The sequence below is a fragment of the Ursus maritimus genome, unplaced genomic scaffold, assembly GCF_017311325.1.
Source record: "Ursus maritimus isolate PB19 unplaced genomic scaffold, ASM1731132v1 scaffold_7, whole genome shotgun sequence".
NCBI classification, from domain to species: Eukaryota; Metazoa; Chordata; class Mammalia; order Carnivora; family Ursidae; genus Ursus; species Ursus maritimus.
The window spans coordinates 25,642,913-25,670,654 of NW_024426885.1; the positions used below are offsets into that span (position 1 = coordinate 25,642,913).

The following is a 27,742-nucleotide window of genomic DNA, read 5'->3' on the forward strand; positions in this document are numbered from 1 at the left end:
AGCCGCCCCAGCACTCAAGGCTTCTTAATCACACTGACCAAACAGGGGTAGGTCCATGGGTTGCTCAGGAGAAAAAAATCCTGAGGGTGCCTGGTTGGCTCAGCTGATAGAGCATGTGACTCTTGATCTTGGGGTTGTGAGTTCAAGCCCCAAGTTGGGCATAGAGATTACCTAATAAAAAATTAAAAAGAAAACTTAAAATTCAGGAGAAAAAAAGTCCTGAAGACTAGCTCCCCAGGGCCCCCAAACCACTGTGTCTGGAGAAGGCACTGTAGTAAAGTAACTGCCAAATTGGTCTTTTTGTTGCAACTTAAACAGCCAAAACATAACTGCTAATTTTTTCTTCTTTTTCTTTCTTTCTTTCTTTCTTTCTTTCTTTCTTTCTTTCTTTCTTTCTTTCTTTTCTTTCTTTCTTGTATTCTGCAAGCACATTTTCTTTCCTTTTTGTAAACCAGTCAGACGTTTCGGATTAATTTCTGGTAGGGGTGATAGCAATGGCCTCCTAACAGTTTCTTCCTCTTCCACACCTGCCNCTTTCCCTTCTCAGCCCAGCAGCCAGAGTGGTCTTGTTAAGTCAAATCCTGTTGCTCCTTTGTTTGAAATCCTCATCCCACTTCCCATTTCATCACGGTAAAAGCCACAGTCCCTACAATATCCCACAAGGCTTGGAAGGCTGTGCTGCGCCCCTTGTTTCTCTGACCCCATGGCCTGCTGCTCCAGCCAGTTTCTCCTAGCCCTTGCTCATTCACTTCAGGGAGGTTCCCAGAGGAGGCTGTATACTTGCCATTTGTTTCCTGTCCCTGGGACTCTCTTCCCCCAGATGTCAGCGCAACCCATCAGTCCCCCTCCAAGACTGCCCAAAGGCCTTTTTTTTTTTTTTTAAGATTTATATATTTATTTGAGAGAGAGAGCACGAGCGGGAGGGGCAGAGGGAGAGAGAGAGAGAGAATCTGAAGCAGACTCCTCACAGATCCGCAGAGCCCGACGTGGGGCTTGTCTTGGGGCTCGATCTCAAGACCCTGAGATCACCACCTGAGCCGAAACCAAGAGTTGGACTCTCCACCTGACTGTGCCACCCAGGCGCCCCGAAAGCCACCTTTTTTTAAACTTACAAACACTCCCTACACTCCATCTCTGCTTTATTGTCCTTAATTTTGTTTATTATCTGTCTCCTTCCACTAGGGCTTGAACTTCGTGAGGACAAGGGTTTTGTCTGTTTTGTTCACCGCTGTATCACCAGGACCTAGAACAACAGATGTTGAAAAGAAAAATTGTAGACTGTTAAAGAAATGAAAGAATTTTTATTCTGATTCTTTTCAACTAATGTCCCTGACTCTATTTTCTAGCCCTTCAGTCGCTGGCAATCCATCCCCTACCCCCAATCCTCTATATTTGAAAAATAAGTTCAGATGAAAAAAACCCAATACACAAACTTGGCATGCATTTATAAAAATAGCGTTATCAAAGTTTAGAAGCAAAAAAAGTTGAGATTTTTAGGGATATCTGACAAAGGTTAAAGATAGATATGGTCCTTCTACGTCAGCTGATTGAAAATGAAACTTTAAACTTCTTAAGAAGTGTGAGTTCAAGTGTGTTTAAGGGAGCCGAGAGGAAACACCATTAAAGGCTCACAAATGCTGAATGTACACTTTCAAAGTAAGTGTGGAGAAGGGGGGTGGGGGAGAGCTGGCCAAACGTGCAGATATTTCCTGTGCATTGCAGAGAAAGCTAGAACGGTCAAGAAAGTGTGGCGCTCAGCAGTTTAGAAACAAGTTAGAAATTCAAGACTTCATAGCCAACGTGTAAGGAAGGACCCACTGGGACAACTTACAATATAAAATTAACCAAGTTCAGGGGCGCCTGGGTGGCTCTGTCAGTTAAGCATCTGACTCTTGATTTCGGCTCAGGTCATGATCTCAGGGAGATCAAACCTCGACTCGGGCTCACGCGCTGGGCCTGGAGCCTGCTTGGGATTCCCTCTCGCCCTGTCTCCCTGCTCCCCCCCTCCAAAAAAAATAAAAATAAAAAGCAAATCAAGCTCAAATTCACACAGGGATCACTAAGTGATGCTTATCCTGAGAGGTGCCAGGATGGGGGGGGGTCATAATCTTCATGTAAACACAAGACACAGAACAATCTAGACACCTAAGCCCAGTAAATTTTCCTCAGAAAGAAGGCTCTTCCTTTGAGTTTGGAGGCTTGTCGGCTCAAAATGTCACCCCTGTTTAGTGAGGGACTGCTGGTGCAGGCTTTTCGTGACTTTTAGGGGCTTCCCAGTCTGTCCATCTGTATGAATAGAGGACAAGGGCAACGCTTGCTTCTAGGGATCTCTTTTTAAATCTGGAGGAAAACAAATACAATAAAACTTTGAATTCTGATAATTCTGATAATATTGAATTCCAATAATATTTCACCTCCAAAAAGGGTGACAAAAGTCCTGAGATGGCTAAGTGGGTCTAATCCTGGGTAGGTTCTGACTTTGACCTTAAACAAGTCATTCAGGTAAAGCCAGAACTTCCCAGCAAACACCTTCCCTACCTAGCCCTCTCTTGCCAGAATCCTTCACTGGCTACAGAAGGGGAAGAGTGACTATTCCATGCTCTCAGCTGCAAAGGATCAGCTCCCATGGGTGTGGATTCCAGGATTTGGGAAATCACTCCATCTAGACCTAAAAGTCGTTTTGAGTTGGATTTTCTTACAGATTGCAATTTAAGCACCAAATAGCTCTCTACGTATTTTGTTCTTCAACACAAAGATCTAATTTGAGAGAGAAGCTTTTTCTTGCCCCCAGAAAATCGCCTGGTTTTAGAAAAGTATTCAAGATTAGTGCTTCAGCAAGGTTTTCATCGCGCCAAAGCACTAGGTCTTCTGAGGAAAAACAGGAACTGGGCAAATACTGGAGTTACCCAGACTTTCCCGAGAATGGACTCTATTCCCCTTGAAGCAACATTGTTCACTTGTTTAAATACACAGGAGTCTTTTAGTTCGGATGAGAACTTGTCACAACAGCGGGGCCAAAACCAAAAGGAATCGCGTCAAATCAGCTATGCCATTTACCTTCTCTAGAGGAGAAGCTTTCTTCAGGCTTTATTTCCCTCCTTTTCCAGATATTTTCTGGATATAGCCACTGGCGGAGGAAGAGAAAGAAAAAAGCAGCTTTTTGATGAAGTTGGGAGAAATCTTCCTCCCTTGATATGAGCCCAAGCTCCTTGGCTCATAGCTGGGAATCCTGAGTCTCTAGTCAGGCACTGAGGTGGGTGCAAGGGAAACCCCAACTGCCCTGCCCACCCCCACCAAAGGCTCTGGGTCCCTCCACAATGGGGCCTTAGGAGCCACGCAGCACCCTACACCACCATTGCCCTTTTCCTGGGGAGCCTGGCCCTCCCGACCCTTCTATGGGGCAACCCCAAGAGGTCTCCTGTGCTCTGCACAGTCACCCACTTCCTTCCTCTCCTGCCTGCCCCCTTGACCTGGACTACTCAGAGAAAGGTGTTTCTGGGCTAGAAGTCCACTGTTGGCCCTGCTCCAGGACCCCTGTCCTCCTGACTGCCAGGCCTGCACCTGCAGGATTTTCTAAAATTTCTTTTAGGATGGTCTTTCTCAGTGCAGTTCCATCTTGGTTCCAGCCTCCAGCTCCGTCTTGGACAAACGTGTAAGAAAGGTTCTGAGCTTGATTATCTTTATCATTGTGGCTAAAACACTCAACCCAGGTCATGATTTGGGGGAAACTTTTCATTTCCATAATTTTTAAATGTTGACCCATGTGAATATCATCTGTTCAAAGATCTAAATTTTAAAACCACATTTGGGGAGTGAGGAAGAGGCAGTTGATAAGAAAGACTGACAGGAGGCTGGTAAGTAGGAATGGGAGTTCAGGGGGAAGAACAGATCCTGAATGTCCAATTCTGAGCCCTCCTGTGAGATTCAGACCGGCATGGGTCTGATAATGGAATTTATGATTATGACTCCGGTCATAAAATGCCAATTTTCCCATACCAGCTGAGCTCATTCTCATGGTCTTTTTTCCACATCCTTTGAAGCTGGAGCAAGAAATCTACTCCACAAAGTCAGACCCCCCCCGCCATGTATAGACAAATAATATGCCAGACCGCAGTGGAAAAAAATTCTGCTCTTATTTTTAGTTCCTCTGAGACACCTATTTGTTTTATTTTAAACATCACTAAAGACTTATTTTCCCCATTTATTAATACATCTCAATTCTCTGTTTCCTTTTTAAATTTTAACTAAATTTTTATATTTTACTTCTTACCCCATCTATTTGTTTCTCTTTTACTCATTCATTCACTCACGCACTCAGTATATATTGTATATCTAATAAGTTCCGGACACTGTACTCTGCATTGTGGAGCGATATTACTAAATCAGAGGTTACCTCAAAATCTTACCAGTAAAAAGGCTAAGAAACATTTGCTACATAATGGCATATGCAGGATAGAACACGAAATGTCTTAAAAAGAAGTACAAATAAAGTACGAGAATTGAGACTTCATGGTCTTTGAGTTGGTCCTTGAAAAATAGATAGGTTTTTAGATATGCCCTCGTAAGAGCTAGTCCGAGAAAGGGATCTTCGTGTGCGCAGGCTGCCGTAACAAAATATTACAGACCAGGTGGCTTAAACAGAGAAATGTGTCTTCTCACTGTTCTGGAAACCAGAAGTCCCAGACCAAGGTCACATAGAGTTGGTTTCTCTTCTTGGCTTTCAGATGGCCTCTTTGTCCTCACATGGCCTTTCCTCTGAGTTTGAATGTGGAGAGAGAGAATGAGCTCCCTGGTATCTCTTATAAGGACACGAATCCTATTAGCTCAGTGCCCCATCTTTATGACTTCATTTAACTCTGATTACGTCTTTAGAGGCCCCATCTCCAAACACAGCCACAGATAAGGGTTAGGGCATCAACATATGAACTGGAGGGTCGGGGAGGGTGGGAGACATGACTGTTGAGTCCCTGACAAAGGGACTGAGAGAGAAGAAAGAGGGAAAGGCATTCTAACGGAGAGAAAAGTGTGAAGTGAGGCGGCAAAGGGAGCAGCATTTTTGGAACACCACGCTGTCGAACTTGGTTCTAAAGCCCATGAAGAGGAACAGCAAGAATAATGCTGGAAGGTTGATCGGGCCAGTTTGTGGTGGATTGAACGCCAGGTTTAGAGATTTAGATTTCATTCTGTAGGCACTCAGAGCTATAAAAAGTTCTAAGAGGAAGAGCTGTGTTACAGGAAGATTAACTGACAGCCCCAGTAGCGATGCTGGGGCCCTGCCAGTGTAGGAATTTAGGAAACTCCTGCCATCCAAGGAGATAAAAACCTTCACGGTTTACAAAGCACTTTCTCATCTGTTATCTTGACTGACCTTCGCAATTAGATCTAAAGGATACACCATTTCTCCAGCCACACGTAGGACAAAAACAAAACAACAGATAAAACTATCTTGTGCCACAGGAGTCCCTAGAAAATGGGACTCCACACCCTCTGTTCTGGAAGTCCACACCTGAATCACAGCTACCGCCGCTGGGGTTCGTGCGGTCGTTATGAATGTTAGAGCAAACATGAGTTTGGCTGGCCATGATTCTTGATCATAGGTGAGACTTTCTGATACATTTTCAAACTTCTAAAAAGATGCTGACATACAATAAACGTACATAGAAGCGCATAAAACATCCATGTAAGGTCGCTGGCCACAGAACTTATCGTCCCAAACAGAACCTGTTCGAGAGTGAAAAAGGTACTATTAATAATTAGCCTAGTTTTAGGCTTCAACTGGGACAGTCCCAGGCAAAGATCATGTTCACCTTGTAATAAAAGGAACCACCCCCTAGTTGAGAAAGACCCTCTAGATCCCTTCTAGATCGCACCCCTCTCCTCCAGCCCAGATGGAACCACTCTTCTTACTTTTATAGTAATCATTGTCCCTTTTTCATTGCTATATTTTTTAATTTGGGAAATCCCAAAAGGAGAGCCAGGACAGACCCTAGAATACAACAGTATTATCCTAGACCTACTTCTAGTGTCGGTTCCAACACTTTTTAGGCTCTACTCCCATTGTGCAAGTCATTTAAATATCCTCAGCCTCGGTTTTCTCTTGTGTAAATTTAGAAAAATCAGCATTGCGAAAGAGGTAAAAGGAAGTTATTTTCAGTGAAGACACAACTTGGGGCATTTGGCATGGTTTATATCCACAATGAATCTTCCTCATTATCTCGGGAAATCACCCTTTTTCAAGGGCTACCTCAGCTTTATGGGCTCCTCTTCCATTATTTAGAAGCAAAATAAAAATACCTCCCTCACAACATTTCCCTAGTTAGATCCAAACGAAAGAAATAATAAGGTTAATAAGAAAAAGAAAATAAGGACAGTTAATAAAAGATTAACTACTAAGCCCAGAAGCCCCATGAATCCCTCTGCCCTTGCTGTGCAAACCGTTCCTCCCCAGCAACTTGACATTTTGAGGTCTGGCCGTCCAGGGGATGTCCATTTAATATTCACAAAGAAAGTTACGTGACGGAAGCTTGTTAACTCTGGGAACAGAGAATAAACTGTCCAGACCACCTCACCTGACACAATTAGGCTCTGAGTTATATGTCAAATTACCATAAGCAGCCCCGGCCCCCTGGTTCCCTCCTGCGAGGATCCCTGTGGAGCTCCACGTGCCCTTCTTGGCTTCTGCTTGTAATGAATTAAATATATAAGTCAGATTCCTAGATTAAGCCATAGATCTGCCATCGTTTGAACGATCATGGGGAAAAAGCCCTCACCTGTAGCTTTGTTGAAAATGTGCTCATCCTAGTCCTAAAACAGGCCACAAACTCAAAAGCTACAGGGGTCAGTAAAGTGGGCGGGACAGGGATGGCGGCAAGCAGACGAAGGGGGCAGACTCTGGCTGAAGGGGAAGCCTTTACACTCTGGCCATGGCAACCGGGCAGAAATGCAGGGCTTGTGTGGCCAAGGGAAGTCAGAAATTCACATTTTATGTAAAATCTTCTGATTTATAAACGCGGGCAATGAATTCAAACCATTTTAAAAGCACTGTGACCTCTCCAGATTCTAGCTCCACGAATCTGTTCCCCAGCCTGGCAGGGAACGTAGGGTATACCAAGTTCAACACCCTTCTTTTACAGACGGGGAAAGTGAACCAAAGTGGACACACAATCCTCCTATGGCCAAGTAACTAGTTTGACAGCAGAGCCAGATCTAGAAAGGACACCTGCTTTCGGTCTCCTGCATCACTTCTCACTCCACAAATGAGAAGAAAGTGAATGGCTTTAGGCCTAGCTAAAAAGTTAGTAGACCCTTGGGGCGCCTGGGTGGCTCAGTTGTTAAGCGTCTGCCTTTGGCTTGGGGCGTGATCCTGGAGTCCTGGGGTCAAGCCCCACATCAGGCTCCTCTGCTGAGAGCCTGCTTATTCCTCTCCCACTCCCCCTGCTTGTGTTCCCTCTCTCGCTGGCTGTCTCTATCTCTATCAAATAAATAAATAAAATCTTTAAAAAAATAAAATAAAAAAAAGTTAGTAGACCCAACTCTGGCTTTCAGCGCCCCCGGAAGAGGATCCCTACACAGTTCTTTTACTCTTGCGGGCTTCTGGACAACGTATAGGAGGCGGGGTGCTATGATTATGAAGCAGTGGAGTAGCATTAGGGCAGAACATTTTTGTCCCATACTGATTTTTCCCTCACCTGGAGCATACCACGGCCGCAGGGCTCTGCTCCATGAAAAGAGGGGCTGGCATGTTCCCATTGCAAGGGGAACAAGCTAGCCTTTAGGACTAGGAAGGGGATTGGTATGGTCATCAGTCCAAGACAAGCAAGGCTCAAGCAGCAGAAGATTAAGTATAAAACTTACATTCACATAACACTCCCATTAACCTCAGTGGGAGCTGTGCTTGCAGAAATTGCAGGGTCAGCAGCTGGGTAGAGACTGGAATGAGGCACTAAAGCTCAAGTCATAGGTTACTACTAGGATTGTATAATTCCAGCCCCGTATTTGCAAAAGAGTTCATTTTTATTATCTAGTGAGATCTCCCTCTACTGACTCTTCCAGCAGGGTCATCGAAAGGACCCTTGTTTAGACCTCCTCTGTGCTGTCTGCACGATTGAAGCAACTTGGCAAATCGCAGAAGTTAGGACAGGTGCCAACAACGTTTAGAAAACAGGCTTAGCTGTTTTGGTCCTGCTGGCCCACGGGGTTCATCATCTTTGATTGATAGTGAGCTGGGCCTAGGACAGTGCCTGGTACACAGTAAGTACTTAATAACAGTTAGTGAATAAATGAAAGACTGGACGGATAGCTTCACATTCCTTGCTGGGCTCATTGAGCGGAACTCCCAATCTAATAAGGCAGAATTAGTCACTCCTCTGCTGCTTCCTAGGAGCCAGCCAAGGGAAGGCCAAGAATCAATAAGACAGGCAGGCTCTGCTCTTGGCACAGAGCCATGCCCTTTTCAGCCATGAGTGGCTAGAGGTGGGGGCGGGGGCGGGATCCTGTTTAAGCCACTGCCGCGCTGCCTCCAGTAGGTGAGCTGAAAACCTCTGCAGGCTTACCTGACTTTTTTTTTAAATAAAGATTTATTTATTTATTTAAGAGAAAGAAAGAGAGTGTGAGCAGGGGGAGGGGCAGAGGGGGAGAGAGAATCCAGAAGCAGATTCCCCAGCTGAGCGCAGAGCCCCACTCAGGGCTCTATCGCAGGACCCTGTGACCATGACCTGAGCCAAAATCAAGAGCCGGCCGCCCAACCGACTGAGCCACCCAGGTGCCCCTTACCTGATTTTTAAATAAATTCTCTCCCTGTGTTAACAAAGGACTGAAAATACTACATTTGGTATTTCTATAGTACAGAAGACACTTCTATACTATAGAAAATACTATATTTGGTATTTTTCAAAAGAGAAAGTCTCCTTAAACACTTTAAGGCCACTATCTTTTTTTTGTTGTTGTTGTTTAATATTAGTTCCACACCCAACATGGGGCTCCAATTCACAACGAACTCACAACTCACAACCCCGAGACTAGGAGCTGCGCGTTCTCCCCACCGAGCCCGCCAGGCACCCCATAAGTCCAGTATCTTCTGAAAAGTGTTTGTAGCTGCAGGATTAGGTACTGTGTGTCTGGCTCTGCTGTTAGTAAGTATAACATGTATGAAATGAAGGGTAACAAGTAACCTCGGTGGCAGGTAAATAGGCAGTTGCCACAATGCTTTAAACCTTTGTGCATATTTGAAAAGGTGGTAATACAACGTTGGGGGGGAAGTTGTCTGCTGTCACGAGAGCCACAGGCAGCTTCCTAAACCACGCTCTGGCAGCAAGCTGGTCTTCAGCCGGGCTTGCCGTCACGTGCTCGTGGCCAGCCACATAGCTCTAACTCGTAACAATTCACCACGTGCCACCCACCCTTTCAAAGAACTTCCTGCAACGAAGAAACAGAGGCAGAGATGTTAAATAATTTTCTCAAGGCCAAAATGCCAAGGGGAAAAGAACCATCAAGTTTGCCATCAGACTTCTGTTCCTCCTCCTCATTCCACGCTTCCTCTCACGCTTGAAGGAGAGGCGTCCTCTTTGAGAAGTGACGTAGGCTCCTACTTGTCTATCTCACTTATTTTGAATATTTAAATAACTGTGTATGGCATTTTTCTGAACAAAACACGTATACTTTATTTTATATTATCTAATAAATATTTTGTCTAGATTCTAGATCAAATATAGTTCTTACAAAGTATATTTTTGTTGGAAAATAACATATCAAATGTTATTCTTAGGACAAGCACGGCACGAATTTCCACATTCCAGTTCCAGCTCATCCCTCAATATCTTTGGGGGGGAACTGAGAATTCAGAATGACCAGTGATTGCCTAAAACCTCCTCCCTCTAAATTTAGAAAAGCCTAATAAACCAAATAACCGGAACGTCCTAGTGGGACGACCTTGGGCTCGTGGGTGGTGACGCATGCTCAATCCCACCTGCACCGTTATAACTAACGCTGTCACGGAAGTAGATTACGACTCGGTAGATAGTGAACTCTAGAACCACAAAGCACTGTCTAGAATCAAGGTCACAGAGATGAATAGAGCTTAAAAGATACCACCCAGTCCGCTCCTTAGTCTGTAGCAGTAAGTCAGGTCCTATGGCTGAACCCACTTAAAAATCTGAGGATTTCTCCATTTTTAACAGCTTTATTAAGAGGGGCCTGGAATATAGAATCCATTCCAATGCTTTACACATATTCTCATACCCCTAATAAAAAATCTCTTGGGTCATGCCACTCCCCCCATGTTTTTTTGTACTGAAGTCAGAGCAACTTAAGATTTTTCTCACTAAAACTCTTCATCGCTTGAAGGCTGTCATTAAAGAACTGATCGGCTCCTGATGACAAGGACCATGGCTTGTATATGACTTAACACCTTTCTGTGTCTCCTGACAAAGCCTTCAAGTGCAACTGGACTTCAACTAAATCATGTTCTCATTTCTAATGATGACATTATCCTGAAATATTCCTCAGTCTCATTCTCTAACTACGGAAGCCAGAACTAAATCTAATAGTTTCCTAAAAGTTTAACCAGGCACATTATAAAGGAAAAGAAAACCCACTGTTTTTACATCTCCTACCTCTCTTTTTAAAAATTATCACTCTTTTCCTGAACCAGTTAGGATTTACTACAGATAGTCACTATGCTGTCATTCTTTAGGAGCTAACGAGGTCAAAGCGTTTCATTATCCATGTGCTGTCTTCATTCAATTGCCCAAAAAAAACAAAAAAGTGTTTGATTTCGATGTTACCTTAAGAGCACTCCTACCAAATTTGATTTCGCAATTTTATGGTGTGGTTAGCATGATTTCAGTAGGAGCTTTGTTTTATGAGCAAACACGGTGAAAGTCCCAAGGGTGCTATGCAGGTCAGAAGGAAGATATTTTTCCTGAGACCCTCTGCCAACTGTTACTCCTGAAACCCTGCTTGCTCATTGGCCAAGCCTGAAGACAGCTTCTCAGTTCCACATCTGACCGCTAAGTGGCACCAGAACTTTGACTTAGCAAAGAGAGAGGAAAACCTGCTTACCCAGCCTTTAGGTCATTTGCTATGAACCTTCAATTAATACCGTCTAAAAAATAATTCATTATTTTTATCAATGATCTAGAATATAGTGGCTTTTCACCATTTATTCTTTCTTATGGTCTGTGCTATGGGGAAGAGAAGATTAAAAGACTTATGGAAGTCCTTCGCCTTCTGCCCCTTTCTTCCGGTCAGCTGTGTATTACAGACAGCAGCCTCCGGCAACATCAGAGGAACATCTGGGCTTTGCATTGTCAGACTCTCCTGCAAGCTTGAATGGATCTGTGATTATATCCTGTCAAAAGGCAAACCAAAATGAAAGGACAAGTTAAAGGTGTTTTGATGTACCCCAAGGTTGGCTTACCTAGGAGGTAGATAAAATTTTATAATTCTACGGGATCCTTGGGATTCAGCTATAAAGGTGGCTGTCTCATCCTGAAGCTTCTAATCAAGTTTTTACTATTTCTTTCCTTTTTAAAAGATATTTTATTTATTATTTACCAGAGAGAGAGAGAAAGCACAAGCAGGGGGGAGCAGCAGGCAGAGGGAGAAGCAGGCTCTCCACTGAGCAGGGAGCCCAATACGGGACTTGATCCCAGGACCCTGGGATCATGACCTAAGCAGAAGGCAGACACTTAACTGACTGAGCCACCCAGATGTCCCAAGTTTTTACTACTTTCAAGGTAAACTTCATTTAAAGCTTCTTAAAGGTGGTCCCTAGAGGACCAGGAAAGTTGATTTTGTTTCATTTTGTCTTATGGGAGCCCCATTTGTATGTGCCTTTTACCCTTCTGGAACTGAATACTGAAATGCTGAAACTTTTTTCCTTCCCTTACTCTCATCTCCAGAAACATGTGTGCAAGACAAGGAGGCAAGTCCTAGACACGAGGGCCACCATTAGCAACTGCTGATGTTCAGACGCTGAGACTGCCACCAACAGCCGGCAAGACCTCAGGGCAGGGTGAGTGGAATTTTCAGAAGACAAATGGCAGTCTTTATTTTTCCTCCTTTCACCTCCAAATGAGATACCTCCAACGGCAGCACCAGTGGGGCCAGAGAAAAACCAGGCACAAAGGCAGGAAATCAAGAGCATGAAGAAGCCACCTCAAATAATGATAATGAATTCATGAAACATAAATGTACACTCTTACTATTGATCAGTGGTCACTGCAAAGAGAAGGCAGGACAAGACAGGCACGGACCCTACATTCATGAAGGACAGTCTTATGGACCACTCCCTTTACTGAAATAACTTACTGGGGGCCTGGGCCTCCCTGGCCCTCAGCTTCCACCTTTCTAGAATGAAGATGTCTGCCTGGATCTGGGCTCCCTAATAGGCAAGCTAGCATCCAGCAGGGGATCTCCGAGCCTGGGAGAGGGCTAGCTATGCTCGTTGCCGCTGCCAGGCCCTCTTGTCCACTGTTTATTTCCTCCTCTTGCTACACTGGAATTCCTGGTCGTAAGAGTTAGCCTCTCCTCCTTTTCAGCCAGGAAAATTACTTCCCACTTTTCTTCTTCTCACTGCATGTCCTCTCTACTAATAGGAGACAGTGATATCAATATCACTTCCTAATGCATGCTCCCACCCCTAAAAGATCCCAAGACTTTAAAAGGTGAGACACGTTGATAAACAGTCCTTTCTGGCACCAACATGTTGTGATTCTATGAAAAGTCTAGATGCAGACAGGTAGTACAGCATATTGGGGAAGAATGTCAGCTCTAGAATCCAACAGCGGTTCAAATTCATCACTTTTTAGCTCTGTGACCTTGGATTAGTACATTAATCTCTCTGAGTCTTAGGTTCCTCGTCTGTGTAAGGAGGATAATAAGGGTTATTGTGAGGACAAAGTGACACAGTGCTTTGAACATCTTACCTGTTCGGTAAAGGCTAGGTCCTCTGTATGATTCCTAGTGTTGCTGGTGTTGTTACAACCACTACTACTAACTGCAGCAAGATAGCGCGTACCACAATCCTACATGCATCATTTCAGATGCTGCGGTGTTTTACTAATGTAATTCTTTTCTTCCTTTTTCTTTTCTTTTTCTTTTTTGTAGGCTGCATGCCCAGTGTGGAGCCCAATGTGGGGCGTGAACTCACGATCCTGAGATCAATCCCTGAGCTGAGATCAAGAGTCAGACGCTCAGGGGCACCTGGGTGGCTCAGTCATTAAGCATCTGCCTTCGCTCAGGTCGTGATCCCAGGGTCCTGGGGATCAGGGGGAGCCTGCTTCTCCCTCTCCCTCTGCCTGCCGCTCCCCCTGCTTGTGCTCACTCTCTCAAATAAATGAATAAAATCTTAAAAAAAAAAAAAAAAACCACATGCACTTTTAAAAAATTTTTTTTAAAAAAAGAGAGAGAATCGTATGCTCAACTAACTGAGCCACCCAGGCACCCCTAATGTAATTCTTTTAATAGCAAGATACGCTTTCCTTGTCAGGATCAAAAGAGAAGAAGAAAGAGAAGAAGGAAGAGAACGAGGAAGAGGAAAAGAGGAAAGGGAGGAGAGGGAGGAAGAAGAGGAAGGGCAGGAGGAAAGAGAAGAGGAGGAGGAAGAGGACAAACGAAAGAAAAGAAGGGCTCTCAGAAGCAGTGGTCAGGGACGGAGTCACTGCTCAGGAGCAGCGTTCCTCACTGGTGGCAGCTGTGGGGAAGACGGAGCACTGGCAGCCCCCACGTGCCGCCTGCCTGTACTGTGCTCCAGATCTTTATCGGAAAGGTCTTCCATAAAAAAGATAGGAACGTCCTCCTCCAAGCGCACAAGGTTATATTTCTAGGACACGCAGCTGTTTCATTCTTTAAATCTTCCTTCACTGTCAGTGATTGCCATTTCGAAACCTTGGAACTGATCTAAAGACATTGGCACATCAGCAGGCTGAAAGAAACAAGGCAGACGAGAGAGGAGGCAGGTGGGATAAACCAGTTCAAGTACGTGGCAAGTTACGAGTGGCATCTGAGGTCAAGAGCCCTCCTGTCCACCCCGCGTGCACGCGAAGAGGGAGGTCAAGGAGAGCCAGGCTGGAAGAAAGGGGTCTCTGTGGAAGCCAGCCCGCTTAATGACATTTTTTTTATTTTTCACAGCCAGAGTCCACTGGAAATGTTGCGGTTGGAGGAAACACTCCCTTTACTTGTAACTGCCGTCTGCTGCCAGCTTCTCTAACTAGGATTCAGGAAACCAGGTTCCAGGAGAATTAGAATGACGGAAACATTTCAAAATACGCATTGATTCTCACCAGCAAGGTTTTGTTGTCAGTGAACTCCCAAGAGTTTCAAAACACCAATAATACATTTGTGAAAGCTTTCAAGGACGGAAAGGTCCAAAGTCACATTTCTCTACTTTCCAAAAGGCAACTGCTTAGAAAAACAGAAGAGTAACAAATAGCAGAGGACTCAAGAATTTAATAAAGAAAACCTGTAAATCACTCTTCGGCTCTTAGCCTGCGCTTGAACCCCCGCTGGTAAGAGTGGCCAAGCAAGAAGACATTCGGTTTGTTGCTCCAGGATTCCTGCCTCTTGTGTTCAATTAAACTTCCCCAGCTACAAATTTATCATTTTGGAGAGTGATCTCTAAATAAGCTTTACTCTTTTTTTTTAATTTTTTATTATGTTATGTTAGTCACCATACAGTACATCATTAGTTTTTGATGTAGCGTTCCATGATTCATAAATAAGCTTTACTCTTAAAGACTGCTTATAATGTAACAGAAGGAGGAGGAAAAAGGCATAAGAGTGACTTGTGTCTCAAGGTATGCTCAGGGTATCCAAGTTACTACGAAATGCAAGCAGAAGAAAGCAAAAATTCAAGGCAAAAGATTAGAGAATCTCTGGGCCCAGGAGAAAGGGTGTGTGGAAGAATGAGAAATCCTAGAACACAGTTCCAAGTGACCAAGAATCTTAATGAGTACAAATCTATAACTGTAACTACTTCTGTTTCTTGAGTGTGTTATTATGTACCAGGCATCAGGCTAACATTTTCCATATATCATCCCCATTGATCCTCACAACCTGAGGAGAAAAAGTGATTATTACCTTCCTGTTACGCATGGAGAAACAGAGGGTGTAGGGAGTTTAGGTAACGTACCTGAGATCACACATGCCTGGTTAGAGCCAAGATCTGAACCTAGCCTATCTGGCTGCAAGGCCTGTGTATGTAAACCCCAAGCTCTGCCACCATCCCAGCACAGCAATATCGGTATCTTATTTCCCGGGGCTTCCAACATTCAGTGCCCTGAGACACATCACTGGTATGACTTCGGTGAATGCTCTACGTGCTGTCAGCCCAAGGAGACTTGAAATCCACCACTTACCCTGTTCTAAACACAATATTATAAAGTAATGAATGGATCAATAAAATAATTGATACCATGAATAGGGGAAAAGGGTTAAATATATAAGAAAGAAAGGCAAAGAGGAATGCTACTATCTGTTATAACTACCTATCTGCCTTCTTCATAGGGTAGTTGTGGAGACGACATGAGATAAACTGTGATAAAATGCTTTAGAAAATGCTATATCAATATTTCAGATACTAGAATCATTCCAAAAATGAATCTAAAATATTTTAGAAAACGATCATTTTAGAATATAGCAGTATCCTGGCTCAAGTACACATTCAAGAAATTAAGATGTGATCAAAATTAGCTTTTCAAAACAGTGGGGAATTGATGTAATAAGTGAACAGGAAAATTTGAACTAGTTAATATTTGGAGAAATAGTCACCCTGTACCTCAACATTTATGCTAAAATAAATTCCAGATGGTTTAAAAATGTTAACATGAAAAGCAAAGCCATGAAAGTACTAGAAGAAACTGCATGACCTTGGATTAAGCAATGGATTTTTAGCCATGACACCCAAAGCACAAGCAACCAAAAAAGAAAAAAAGAAAAAAGAAAAATTCAACTTCACCAAAATCAAAAACTTTGTGCATCAAAGGACACTATTCAGAGAGTGAAAAGACAATACACAGAATGTGAGAAAATTTTGCAAGTCATATATCTGATAAGGGTCTAGTATCCAGAATATATAAAGAACTCTGAGAACTCAAAAATAAAAAGACAAACCAATGAAAAAACGGGCAAAGGAGCCGGGGTGGCTCAGTCAGTTAAGCGTCCGACTCTTGATTTCATCTCAGGTCATGATCTCAGGGTTGTAAGATCCAGCCCCATGTCAGGCTCTGTCCTGGGCATGGAGCCTGCTTAAGGTTCTCTCTCTCTCCCTCTCCCCCTGCCCCTCCACCCTCTGTCTCCCTCTCTTAAAAAAAAAAAAAAAAAATGGGCAAAGGATTTGAATAGACATTTCCTGAAGGAAAACATACAGATGGTCAACAAACATGTGAGAAGATGGTTAACATCACTAGTCATTCGGGAAATGCAAATTCAAACCGCAGTGAGGTACTTCACACCGACTGGGACGACTACAATCGAAACGAAACAGAAGATAACAAAGTATTGGCAAAGATGTAGAGAAACTGGAAACCGATACATTGCTGGTAGGAACTTAAAATGGTGCAGTCACTGTGGAAAACAGTTTGGTGGGTCTTCAAAAAGTTGGATGTAGAATTATGGTATGACCCAACAATCCCACTACTAGGTATAGACCCAAAAGAACTGAAAACAAGCACTCAAACAAGGACATGAAGTACACGTACACACACGTTCACAGCACTACTACTAGGAGTAGCCGAGAGTAGAAAGAACCTAACTATCAACTGATGAGTGGATACACGAAATGTGGTATATCCATGCAATGGAATATTATTCTGGCATAAAAAGGAATGAAGTACTGATACATGGATAAACCTTGAAAACATGATGTTAAGTAAAAGAATCCAGACACAAAAGGCCATATAGTGTATGATTCCATTACATAAAAATGTTCACCATAGCCAAATCCAGAGACAGAAAGCAGATTAGCTATTGCCAGAGGCCAGGGGGGAGGGGAGATAGCAGAATGACTACTTAATAAGTATGGGATTTGGGGGGGGGGGGGTTATGAAAGTTTTATGAAGCCAGACAGTGATGACTGCACAACCTTGTAAATGTACTAAGAGTCACTAAATTGTACACATAAAATGGTTAAACAAGTGAATTTTATGATATACGAATTCTATCTCAAAATGTCTAAAGTACTAAAAGAAAATATAGGTGGGGCCCCTGGCTGGCTCAGTCAGTGGAGCATGCAACTCTTGATCTCGGGGATGTGAGTTCAAGCCCCACACTGGGTGTAGAGACTACTTAAAAATAAAATCTTACAAAATTTTAAAAGAAAATATAAGTAAATTGATAATGTTCACACAGAGAAAGGTCTTTCTAATCATCATGTAAGAGGCAGAAACGATAAAGGAAATGACTACATAAAAATTGAAAATGTCTATTCAGGAAAAATGAGCAAATAAAAAGACAGATGATGTGGTGAGAAAAAATATTTACAACATATAATAGACAATCTTTTATAGAGCAATAAAAAAGGGCAAATACCACTCTAATAGCAGATGGTTACAGGAATTACACAGGAAGTTCACACTGCATGAAATATAACTGGCCAATGAATACGCCAAAAGGTTCAATATGTGCAAAATAAAACAACAAATTATTTTCTGCCCATCAGACAAGCAAAGATTTTTTTTTTTAAGATTTTATTTATTTATTTGACAGAGAGAGAGACAGCCAGCGAGAGAGGGAACATAAGCAGGGGGAGTGGGAGAGGAGGAAGCAGGCTCCCAGTGGAGCAGGGAGCCCAATGTGGGGCTTGATACCAGGACCCTGGGATCACGCTCTGGGCCGAAGGCAGACACTTAATGACTGAGCCACCCAGGCACCCCGACAAGCAAAGATTTTTAAAAATAATACCCAATATTAGTAAGAGGGCAGGGAAAAGGTATTCTCATACATTGCAGGTAGGCATGTAGACTGGTACAATCTTTCTGTCGACTATATCAATTAAGACCTAAAAATATTTGAGGGGCGCCTGGGTGGCTCAGTTGGTTAAGTATTTGCCTTTGACTCAGGTCATGATCCCAGGGTCCTGGGATGGAGCCCCGTGTCAGGCTCCCTGCTCAGTGGGGAGTCTCTTTTTCCCTCTGCCTCACCCTACCCCAATATGAGCTTGTGCTCTCTCTTTCACTCACTCTCTTTCTCTCTCAAATAAATAAATAAAATCTTTTCTAAAAAAATGTAAAAAATAAAAAACCAAATATTTGAATATTTGAATAATTTTTTCCAAGGTAGCTCTTAACTTTCTCTGCATCTGGACTCCTTTAAGAATCTGATGAGGGGCACATGGGTGGTACAGTCAGTTAAGTGTCTGACTCTTGCTTTCAGCTCAGATCGTGATCTCAGGATCATGGGATCGAGCCCCACCTCAGGCTCTGTGCTCAGCGTGGAGTCTGCTTGAGAGTCTCTCTCCCTCTCTCTCTGCCCCTCCCACTCATGCTCTCTCTCTCTCTCTCTCTCTCAAATAAATATTTTCTAAAAAAAGAATCTGATGAAAGTAATAGACACTTTCTTGAGAAAATACACATACACACATATAATTTTAAGGGTTCGCAGATGCCCTGAAGTCCATTCATGGGTGCACCAAATTAAGAGTCTCTGACTTACTGTCCAGATTGGAAAAATAAAGTTATGAAATTAATTCAAATCATTTTGTAGATACAAACATGCTAGAAATTATTTATAGCGGCAAATAAAAGAATAATGATCTGTTTCTTGGTTTAACAGTCTGTGGTAAGGTAGGGATTGAAAGTCAAACAAACCTTTGACTCTAAAGCAGAACAGCCACTACGTGCTGGCAGCTTCTCTCCAACTGGTCTGATCAGAAAATTATGGGCGAATCGTGAATTCTTCAAGATAGCTGCCGTTTCTTCATCCACTTCAACAACTTCACCTTCCTGAAGGACAACAGGAAAAAAACACATATTAAGAAATGCCACTTCAATCTCAATAAAAGAAAAACATGCAAAGGTTTTACTAAGGAGTAACATTTCAGGATAAAAGACTGTACCTTCTGATACAATATTCTCTTCTGTTCAGACCCTGCTGCTAGTTTCATGCTCATTTCAAAATGTAATTGACCAGTGTCATAATCAGTTTCCCTTTGTGGTAAAGCCAAACAAAAGAAGGACACTCATTGCTCCAGTATCTCATCTCTCCTCAGAGACGAATGTAGAAAACCACTGTATCTGAGTTTCACCTCACTCATCATTAAAATGAGGTTTTAAATTAACATAATAGTTGTTAATGTGTATTTCTGTGAGTCCCAGGGTGTCTGGGGGGCTGCATAAAGGACTCATGCCTTGGGAACCAGGAGTGAGCACAGGAGATTCTGGGCTACCTAACCCCTGCTCCCTGCAGATGAGCTCTGCATTCACCCCTTCATATACTGGGGTTATTTAAAGCAATGTCTGACACAGACTAAGCATTGGGCTTTGTGGTTCTTTTAAATATTTTTTTAAGATTTTATTTATTCATTTTGAGAGAGAGAGCGGGAGCGAGACAGCACAAGCAGGGGGAATGGCAGGCAGAGGGAGAAGCAGACTCTCCGCTGAGCAGGGAGCCCGGTGTGGGGCTCGATCCCAGAACCCTGAGATTGTGACCTGAGCCGAAGGCAGACGCTTAACCAACTAAGCCACCCAGACACCCCAAGTATTGGTTTTTTAAATAAGATTTTGTTTTAAAAAAGAATTCTGCTATTAAAAATTTTTTTTTTTTTTTTTTTTTTTTTTTTGAGAGCTACTCTATCAGGGCAGTGGGTTCAAAGGCCCTTCCCACTTTGATTCTGTGACTCTGAGGAAGCAGGCAGTACATCCAGGGGCAGTGGACGAGTGAAAGAGCATCGACAGCCCCTCTGCACCAACGGGTAGGTAAGAACTCTGAAGATGCTATTTGGGCCAAAAAAAAAATCAGAGGTGGGAACCAGGAAATCCTTCTACCTTTGGAACAAATCATGATTGTATCTTCTATGTACTGAGTTCCCAGCATGTACCAATGTTCTGCTATATTATTGCTAATCTTTATTAAAATTTTATTTTTTCAGTAATCTCTACATCCAACGTGGGGCTCGAACTTACAACCCAGACATGAAGAGTCACGTGCTCTACTGACTGAACCAGCCAGGCGCCCCGATATGATTGCTAATCTTATAGAAATTCCACACAGTAGGTATTATCACCCCCACTCTTGCAGTGGAGCAAACTATATCTCAAAGAAGGGCTTATTCACGTTTGCCCAAGTAAGAAGTAATAGAGCCAGAATCTGAACCCAGGTATCTGACGCCAAAGCCTATACGTTTCCATTTTGAGGAAATAAAGACTGTCCTGCAAAGAGTAGTAGAAATATCAATGTGTTACCATTAAACACTAAGAATCCCTTAATTCTATGATACAAGTGAACCACTGAAATACTGTTGCACAATACTTCTATTCTTTTCCATCCTGCTTCTCTGTAATTCCATTAATCTGATGTCTGACGGACGCTTCCCATAAAAGATTTTCTTAGGTGTGATAGGGATATTGTGATGTAGGAGAAGGTTTTATTCTTAGATGTATGCTGAAATATTAAGGGTAAAATGTCATGATGTCTGCAACTTACTTTTAATGGTTCAGCGAAAGCATATATACACACACGCACATGTCCCCACACCGGGAAAGTGGGAAGCAATGCAAGGATAAGAAAAGGTACCTGGAGCGAATGTAAGAATAGAAAGAATATCCAAAATCATGGAAATTTTTATTTACCTTAAATGTGAAATTTGCATCAAATATTAGTTCTTTTTCGTGTCCTATGATTCCTCCATTGTAAGTCACTTGGCATCTTTCGGCTGGTCCTGTCTTAGGGAGTTTGAAGAGGCGAAACGTTGCAGAAACAAAACGACAGTCACCTAAAACAGAGTTTACCCACGGTTCAGCTCCAGCACCCACATGGCTACTGGTTTGCTTAGCAGATGAAGAGCATACATGTTATAAAGGTGATTTTCTTCTTTGCATACCATCAGTTATCTGTCTGGGCAGTTCACTATTTAGTGAATAACTTTGAAGTGCTTTATTAAGTACTAAACTTTGGGAGGTTGCTATGAAACAGAAGACAAGATGGAGGTTTCCAGATGATACCAAGTCTCCTTCAATGAGACCCACTCCGTAGACCCTCGCTAAACACCACATTTGAACCATTCGGGCAACAGTTTTATCATTCCCCACTGCTCTTTCTTACCGATCACTCTTTCTAATTCTTCGTTTTGAACTGTAATGAGATTGGCAGTGACCAAACGTGGAGTGCAGAAACCAATTTTTTGGGCAAGAATGGCAAGGTCCTTCCAGTACAAAGCACCACCCAGGCACTCACCTAAAAAAAGAAAAATCACAGACCAACCAGACAACTAGGTACTCAAGAAATTACTCTTCTGTAAAATTGATTAGGAATGGTACTCATTGGGGCACCTGGCTGCCTCAGTCAGAAGAGCATGCGGCTCTTGACCTCGGGGGTTGTGACTTTGAGCCCCACATTGGGTGTAGAGATAACTTAAAAAACAAACTTTAAAAAAAAAAAAAAGGACATGATCCTAGAAATAGAAAACAGATCCTAGAAATAGAAAAAGGACCTAAGTGTCCCCTCAAGATCTAGAAAGTCACAGTAAAACAAAATATGCTACCCAATGGCCTCTGGAAACCATTATTCAAGACAGTCACTAATGTACTGGTTCCATCCAGCTGTAATCATATTTCTGGATGGATTAGGTCACACTCTGAAAAGCACTATGCTATGTGAGAAAAAAAGTATAAAGGATAATTTACAAAATTGCCTATTAGCTCCAGATTATCATAAATGATCTGCTACTAGAACAATAAGTACTCTAATATTCATAAGGCAATTAACAGTTTTTAAATTTATTACATCAACAAATTAGAAACAACCCAAATGACTACCCATAGAGAAATGGTCAAGTAAAGTATAGCACAGCTGCACAATACAGTTGAAGAATATACACATTTAAAACACATTTTTAAACACTTTAGGCTTAGGAAACATTCCAAATAAAATCAGGATACTAAATTCTACATATAGCATGCTCCAAATTTTATTACACACACATACACCCTACAAGGATATATACTAACATGTTAAAGAGGTTATTGCCAGGTTACATGATAAGTACTATTTTTTTTTGTTTTTCTTTTTGTATTTTCCAACATTTTAACAATATTCATTTATTATTATATGACAAGAAAAAGGTTAACAGAACTTATTTTAAAGTAAGAACTGTTTTGTTTTGTTTTTTTAATGGGATTCTTTCTCTCTCTCTCTTTTTTTTTTAGTAATCTCTCTACCTACCATGGGGCTTGAACTCACAACCCTGAGATCAAGAGTCACATGCTCCACTAAGCCAACCAGGTGCCCCTAAAAGTAAGAACCTGATTTCATAATCAGACTGACCACAGGCATACATTCATCTTCTCAACTTCCAGAGACTCCATTTAAATGACAATAAGGGAATAAACAACACGATAACACTAAGCACAGAAGGGGATGAAGGGGCTTCACTCCCCGAAGGGCTGAAGTATTTTTCATATCCACTATCCCATTTAATCTTCATAACAGCCCAATAAGGCAGACTGTATTATTATCTGCATTTACAATTTGTTGAACAATGACTCAAAGAGACTAATTAAACTGTCCAAGGGCATACCACTCTTGAGTGGCAGAGGAGAAAGGGGACAGAAGCTGCCCCACCTAGTCCCACGTGTTACAGAAATAAGCCTCCTCCTGGATATTAGCAGATTGGAGCTCTGTACGTGAACAAGTATCTTGTTCGCTTACCATAAAACAAAACAAAGCAACACTCACCCCATAAAATTCTGTGTGTCCTGATTTCTTCTGGTAATTCAAGGCTAGCATAGACGTCACTGAAATACAGCTCCCCCCCATGCTGAAACAGCAGTATTAGTCCAAACAAGGTTAAAGATGACATGAGTCCCAGATAGCAAAGAAAGGAATGAGGAGATAAAATCGATTTAAAAAACCAACAGAAGTACTGAGGTGACCCTTGGTGAACAAAGCTGTCTTCCTAGTTACAAGCAACAGCTGTGCGCCAAGATTTTTTTTCAGTGCCCTACAGACAATAAAATGGCCTTCCAAGAGTGTTTCTCTCCTAAACAAAGATATGCAGGTGCTGAAAATTTTAGCCAGTCTGAACCAAATGCAGCCCCAGTGGGTTGTATAACTAATAGAAGTAAATTCCTGAATTCTTCTCCCTTAAAAATCATGTAACCTTTGTAATGTTATTTATTTTTGCAACAATAATTATACTTTATTAAATGTCCTTAAAATCTCAGACATATGAGTGATCAGGAATTTTAAGATTCTATTTAGCTGGCTTCAAGGGCTCAGAGTCTAGACTGTACTATAACGTCTCTACCTTTTAGCAGTACAGCTTGATGAAGATCGTAGGCTGGCCCATTAAGATGACATATTAAATAAGACATTATTGAATCATTCTTACATATTCTTATTTGATCTCTATGCCAAGCCCTGTAAACCAAAAATCTCAGAATCTTGTATCTTCTATGACGAAGATACACATCTCAGGACATATTGGGGGGTACGGAGCTCCTGCAAGTCTTCCTTTTAGAAAGTAGTTAATGTAAAAGTTCCATTTTTTTTTAACTACCCAAAGATCTGAAATCCCGATGGAGAGGAAATTAGCAGCCCTGGGAAACACCATACAAGCTAGAAGAGTCTACCCGTAGCAATCTTTCAGAGTCAGTCCAAAAGTCCCAGTGGTACTACAGATGCTATCCCAGCACCATGGGCAGCAGAGCACAGGAGGAGAGCCCGCAATAAGGCAACTATTTTACGGCATCCGATGACAGTCGTGACTCTCACATTTACTACCTTTTACGACATGAGAGGAAAAAGAATCCATGTTCGGGGCATTCTTGCCACGCCCCTTTTCCCGTACCTTTTTAATGTAGTGTAGTGTAGAATAAATGACAGGAGTTGGAGCTCTCAGCTCAAGGGGGCAAGAACGGGACAGGTCCCATCTGCTCTTACTGACATGTAAAGACCACTTGTCTGCCTCTGCCCTCACCTTTAGCACTCGGTAAGCCTCCTGCAGCACTGCTTGCTTATCAGGCACAAGGTTAATGACACAATTTGATCTAAAAAAGAACAGATGGAACATCAGGCAAATTCACACACTACTCAGAGCGCCTCAAATCCTTCAGTCCCTAAAGATGCCTTCCATTCATTTCCCAAAGCTACACCATTCTTCCTGCCTCCCTCTTTTCCCCACACTCAACTTTTTCCCAAGAAAAAGGAGATGGATGGAGTGTTTAAAATTGCAATAAATTGTTAGCCAATTTGAGTGGGCAGGAAAAAAAAATCAGGCACGCTCCTGATTTGTGTCTGGGCTGATGGTCACCACGCAACAGCATGAAGGCCGGGGCCAGATGCCTCCTACACCACGCCTTTCTTAGGCCACATGTTAAATAGGTGACATTCGTCAAAGGCAGCTTTATACATCTGGGCAGGGTTTGACAATTCAAAGGAAAAGAAGAATCACAGACTCCTACACTTTGCTGTGACAATAATACTGAAGATAACACGTCGGTGTGTGTTGTATGAGCAGACTCAGTGGTCCTGCTGTTGTTCTCTTGGGCTTATCCATTTATGGTTAAGTTTACAATCGGTTCTCTCCTGGGCTAGTGTGTTCTGAAGCCCTTTATTAAGTCAGGCTTAACACCCTAAATGAGAGTCAGTTCAGCAGAGTGGCGACATTTGTGTTCAACAGGAAATGGGCTATATTTACAGAAATAAGGGTATAGACCTACATGACAATATCGTAACTCTCATTCTTGATTCCAGTCTCCTCCAAATTCTCTATGTAGCCATGAAGAAAAGTCACATTGGGTGTCTGGAAGCCATATTTTTCCATGTGATATTCAATATACTTCTTAGCCACTTCTACCTAAAAAAACAAGCACACACACACGGATTTGATCATCATTTTTTAAAAATATGCTACTTTTTTACTAAAAATTTCCTATTATGAATGGAATATTAACAATATATTTTTGGATAAGTGTACAAGGTTCCTCTGGGCATGTAAGATAAATTACAGCCTGGGACAACTCCATGAGGGATAAACTTTCTGCTCCATACATGGATTTTTTTTTTTAATTAAGTAGGCTCCACACCCAAAGTGGGGCTTGAACTCATGACCCTGGAGAGCAAGAGTCACATGTTCTATTGCCTGAGCTTGCCAGGTGCCCCTTGATACATGGACTTTGCTTGAGTAAACTCTTCACTCAACAACAAAATCCTTCAAGATGGATGGCAGAAGCAAGGGAAAAATCAGACTCCACTGGGTCATTATGATATTCGGATATCAGGTCAAACCTCTGACTCTGTTCTCCCAGGAGAGCCCCTAATTGTCAAAGTTCTCAGCCTTCAGGGCAGGAAGCACTAGTGACACAAATGAGCTTTGCATTTAGCAAACTTCTTAGATTATCCTTGAAGAGTCACAAAGGAAACAACTTTATCTTTAAAACAAAGTCTTCAAGAATTTTTTCCTCCTTGTCCTCCAAATCACTGCCTCACCTGATTTTCTGTCATGTCTATCCCAGTGACATGTCCTGTCTCACCAACCAGCTGACTCAGTACATAGCAATCTCTGCCACTTCCACTGCCCAGATCCAAAATCCAGCAGTTTTCCAGACACTCAGGGATGACCAGACCGCAGCCATAATACCTGGGAGATAGAAAATACCTCCATGTATACATCTTTTCCCCCGAGAGACTAGAATATGTGGGATCACTAAATCTTACAAATCCTTCCTTCCTACGTCTCTCCTTCCTTTCTGTCCCTCCTTGCTTCCATCATTCACTGGATTTCTATTTAGGTGTTTTGTTTCCCTCACTCAGCTAGAAGCTCTGTCTGCTTTGTTTACCATGTTACCATTGTTGGGCACTGTACCAGGTACTAAGACAAACAAGCCATTTACAATATTTGTTGAATAAATACATTTAGTTGGGCATTATCGCTGAACATCTACTACAGGCCCAGAACTGTGCTAGTTACTGGAGAAGAAATGTAACACAAGATTTCTGTCCCCTGGGGGTATTTAACTGGGGAGATAAACCATGAACACAGAAAACATTCCCATGATTTACTGCACAGAGAGTAAGTGCTTTCGTGGTTTAGGGAAGAGGGTGCTCAAGGATGGAGAAGGCTTCACAAAGTAGGTAGGACATCAGTGAAGTGTTGGAAGGGCAGGTTTTGGAAGGTAGAAAGAAGAGGGAAGGCATTCCAGATAAATAATTGCATGTGAGGCAGGAGGAAGAGAAAGGTCTGGCTAGAGTAATATAGTGCATCAGAGGGAGCTGGGGTGAGTTGGGAAGTGGGGGCCAAACTGGACAGTCTTGAATGTCAGGTCCAAGGTGTATGAATGTATCCTGACTAAAGATGGATGGGGTGGGGAGGGCGGGTCATTGTAAGTTTTTAAACAGAGCTGTAAGATGATCAGTGCTGTGCTTTACCAGTTTTATGACAGACAAGGCAAACTAGATGGATTGGAGTAAATGGGTTAATTCCCTAGTGACCCCATCACTATCTTTTGAAAAAGCTGCTGCCTAGAGTCTTCATGGTAGGGGGATGAGGGAACAGCACAGGGCACTCTACCTCAAGGCTACTTCTTCATGTACATTTGTCAAGGCTTCCCGGATGTGCTTGGGGACCAGTCTGGCTGCAGTGACACAGGCACTGGTCTGGAGGTCTGCTGATTTCTTCAGCACCTGCCCATAGTAGTTCTGACCAGAGGCCAAGGGCAGGGTGGGGGTGGGGAGAGAGAAAAGATGGAACTGGTATCCACAGGGTGAAGTCTCCCACGGTCAACACCCCCTCTATCCAACCCCCCCCCCCATCCAGGCCTGGCTAGGCTTTCCCCCTGCAAAGCTCTAAGCCCAGACTCTGCCCTGCACCCCCCTCCCGTCCCCTCCCTGATCCTGGGGGGCAAGGGTACAGGCGGGCTGGGCTTCCAAAGGCCTAGTGCTCCCACTCAGTCGAGGCTCCTCCTTGGCCATTCCAAGCCCTTCTGCGGGCACCTGCACGTCCTTCCGGATCTCAGCGTCGCGGGGGGCGGCCATTGCCAGGAGGAGAAAAAAGGAAGCTGAAAGGCGAAAGCGCTGAGCACCTGCAAGGGGAAAGGGACGCGCTAACGTAGAGGGGTGGTTAACAGGCAGGCTGGGGGCGCTAGTGGTGGCGGCGACTGCTAGGGGGTGGTGACTGCCGGGCCTGCCTCGAGGGCCCGTACTGGGGGCCCTGCAGGGAGGCGAGGGGCGGCGCACTCACGGTCTCCTCGGCCTCTGCACTGCCGGACTGGAGCACTGCGGCGAGCGGCTCTCCGAGGCCGAGCGCTCCCGAGGCCCCGCCCCGGGGCCGGCAGGTCGGCTCTCCTGAGGGGCGGGCTTCCCGAGCCTGCACCAGGTGGTGCCCCGGGCTCCTCCCGCGGCGGGATGCAGGAACCCGCCGCCGCTTGCAGGAGCTTCCAACGCAGTCGGCTCATCTGCCCTCACAGGGCGCTCTGGCCCTGCCGGGCCCAGCCGGGCCCAGCGTCGTCTAGGCCGTCCTTGGTCTTTCCAACCAGGAAGGGGCTATTACTATTCCTTAGTATCTTCCTTTATTGCTGCACTGTGGTTTTTA

The 27,742-nt window shown here is 43.3% G+C and overlaps 1 protein-coding gene across 4 annotated transcripts; it reads right to left on the bottom strand.

Moving 5' to 3' along the window:
* Positions 1-1,142: 1,142 nt before the first annotated feature.
* Positions 1,143-27,569, bottom strand: AS3MT (arsenite methyltransferase). Of its 4 annotated transcripts, none has more exons than XM_040624368.1 (12): positions 27,392-27,569; positions 27,145-27,233; positions 26,723-26,850; positions 25,642-25,792; positions 24,873-25,009; positions 24,131-24,200; positions 22,888-22,969; positions 21,256-21,387; positions 20,784-20,926; positions 18,804-18,938; positions 3,058-3,127; positions 1,143-1,243 (listed from the first exon to the last, which is right to left on the bottom strand). In XM_040624368.1, exons 2-12 carry the CDS (start codon positions 27,184-27,186, stop codon positions 1,179-1,181), a joined length of 1,155 nt encoding a protein of 384 aa, XP_040480302.1. In that variant the 5' UTR covers positions 27,187-27,233; positions 27,392-27,569; the 3' UTR covers positions 1,143-1,178. The 4 variants fall into 4 exon arrangements, with proteins under 4 accessions (XP_040480302.1, XP_040480305.1, XP_040480304.1 ...); XM_040624370.1 differs by lacking the exon at positions 1,143-1,243 and adding an exon at positions 2,306-2,340 and having other exon boundaries at positions 27,392-27,567; XM_040624371.1 differs by lacking the exon at positions 3,058-3,127 and having other exon boundaries at positions 27,392-27,559.
* Between the last annotated feature and the right edge of the window lie 173 nt (positions 27,570-27,742).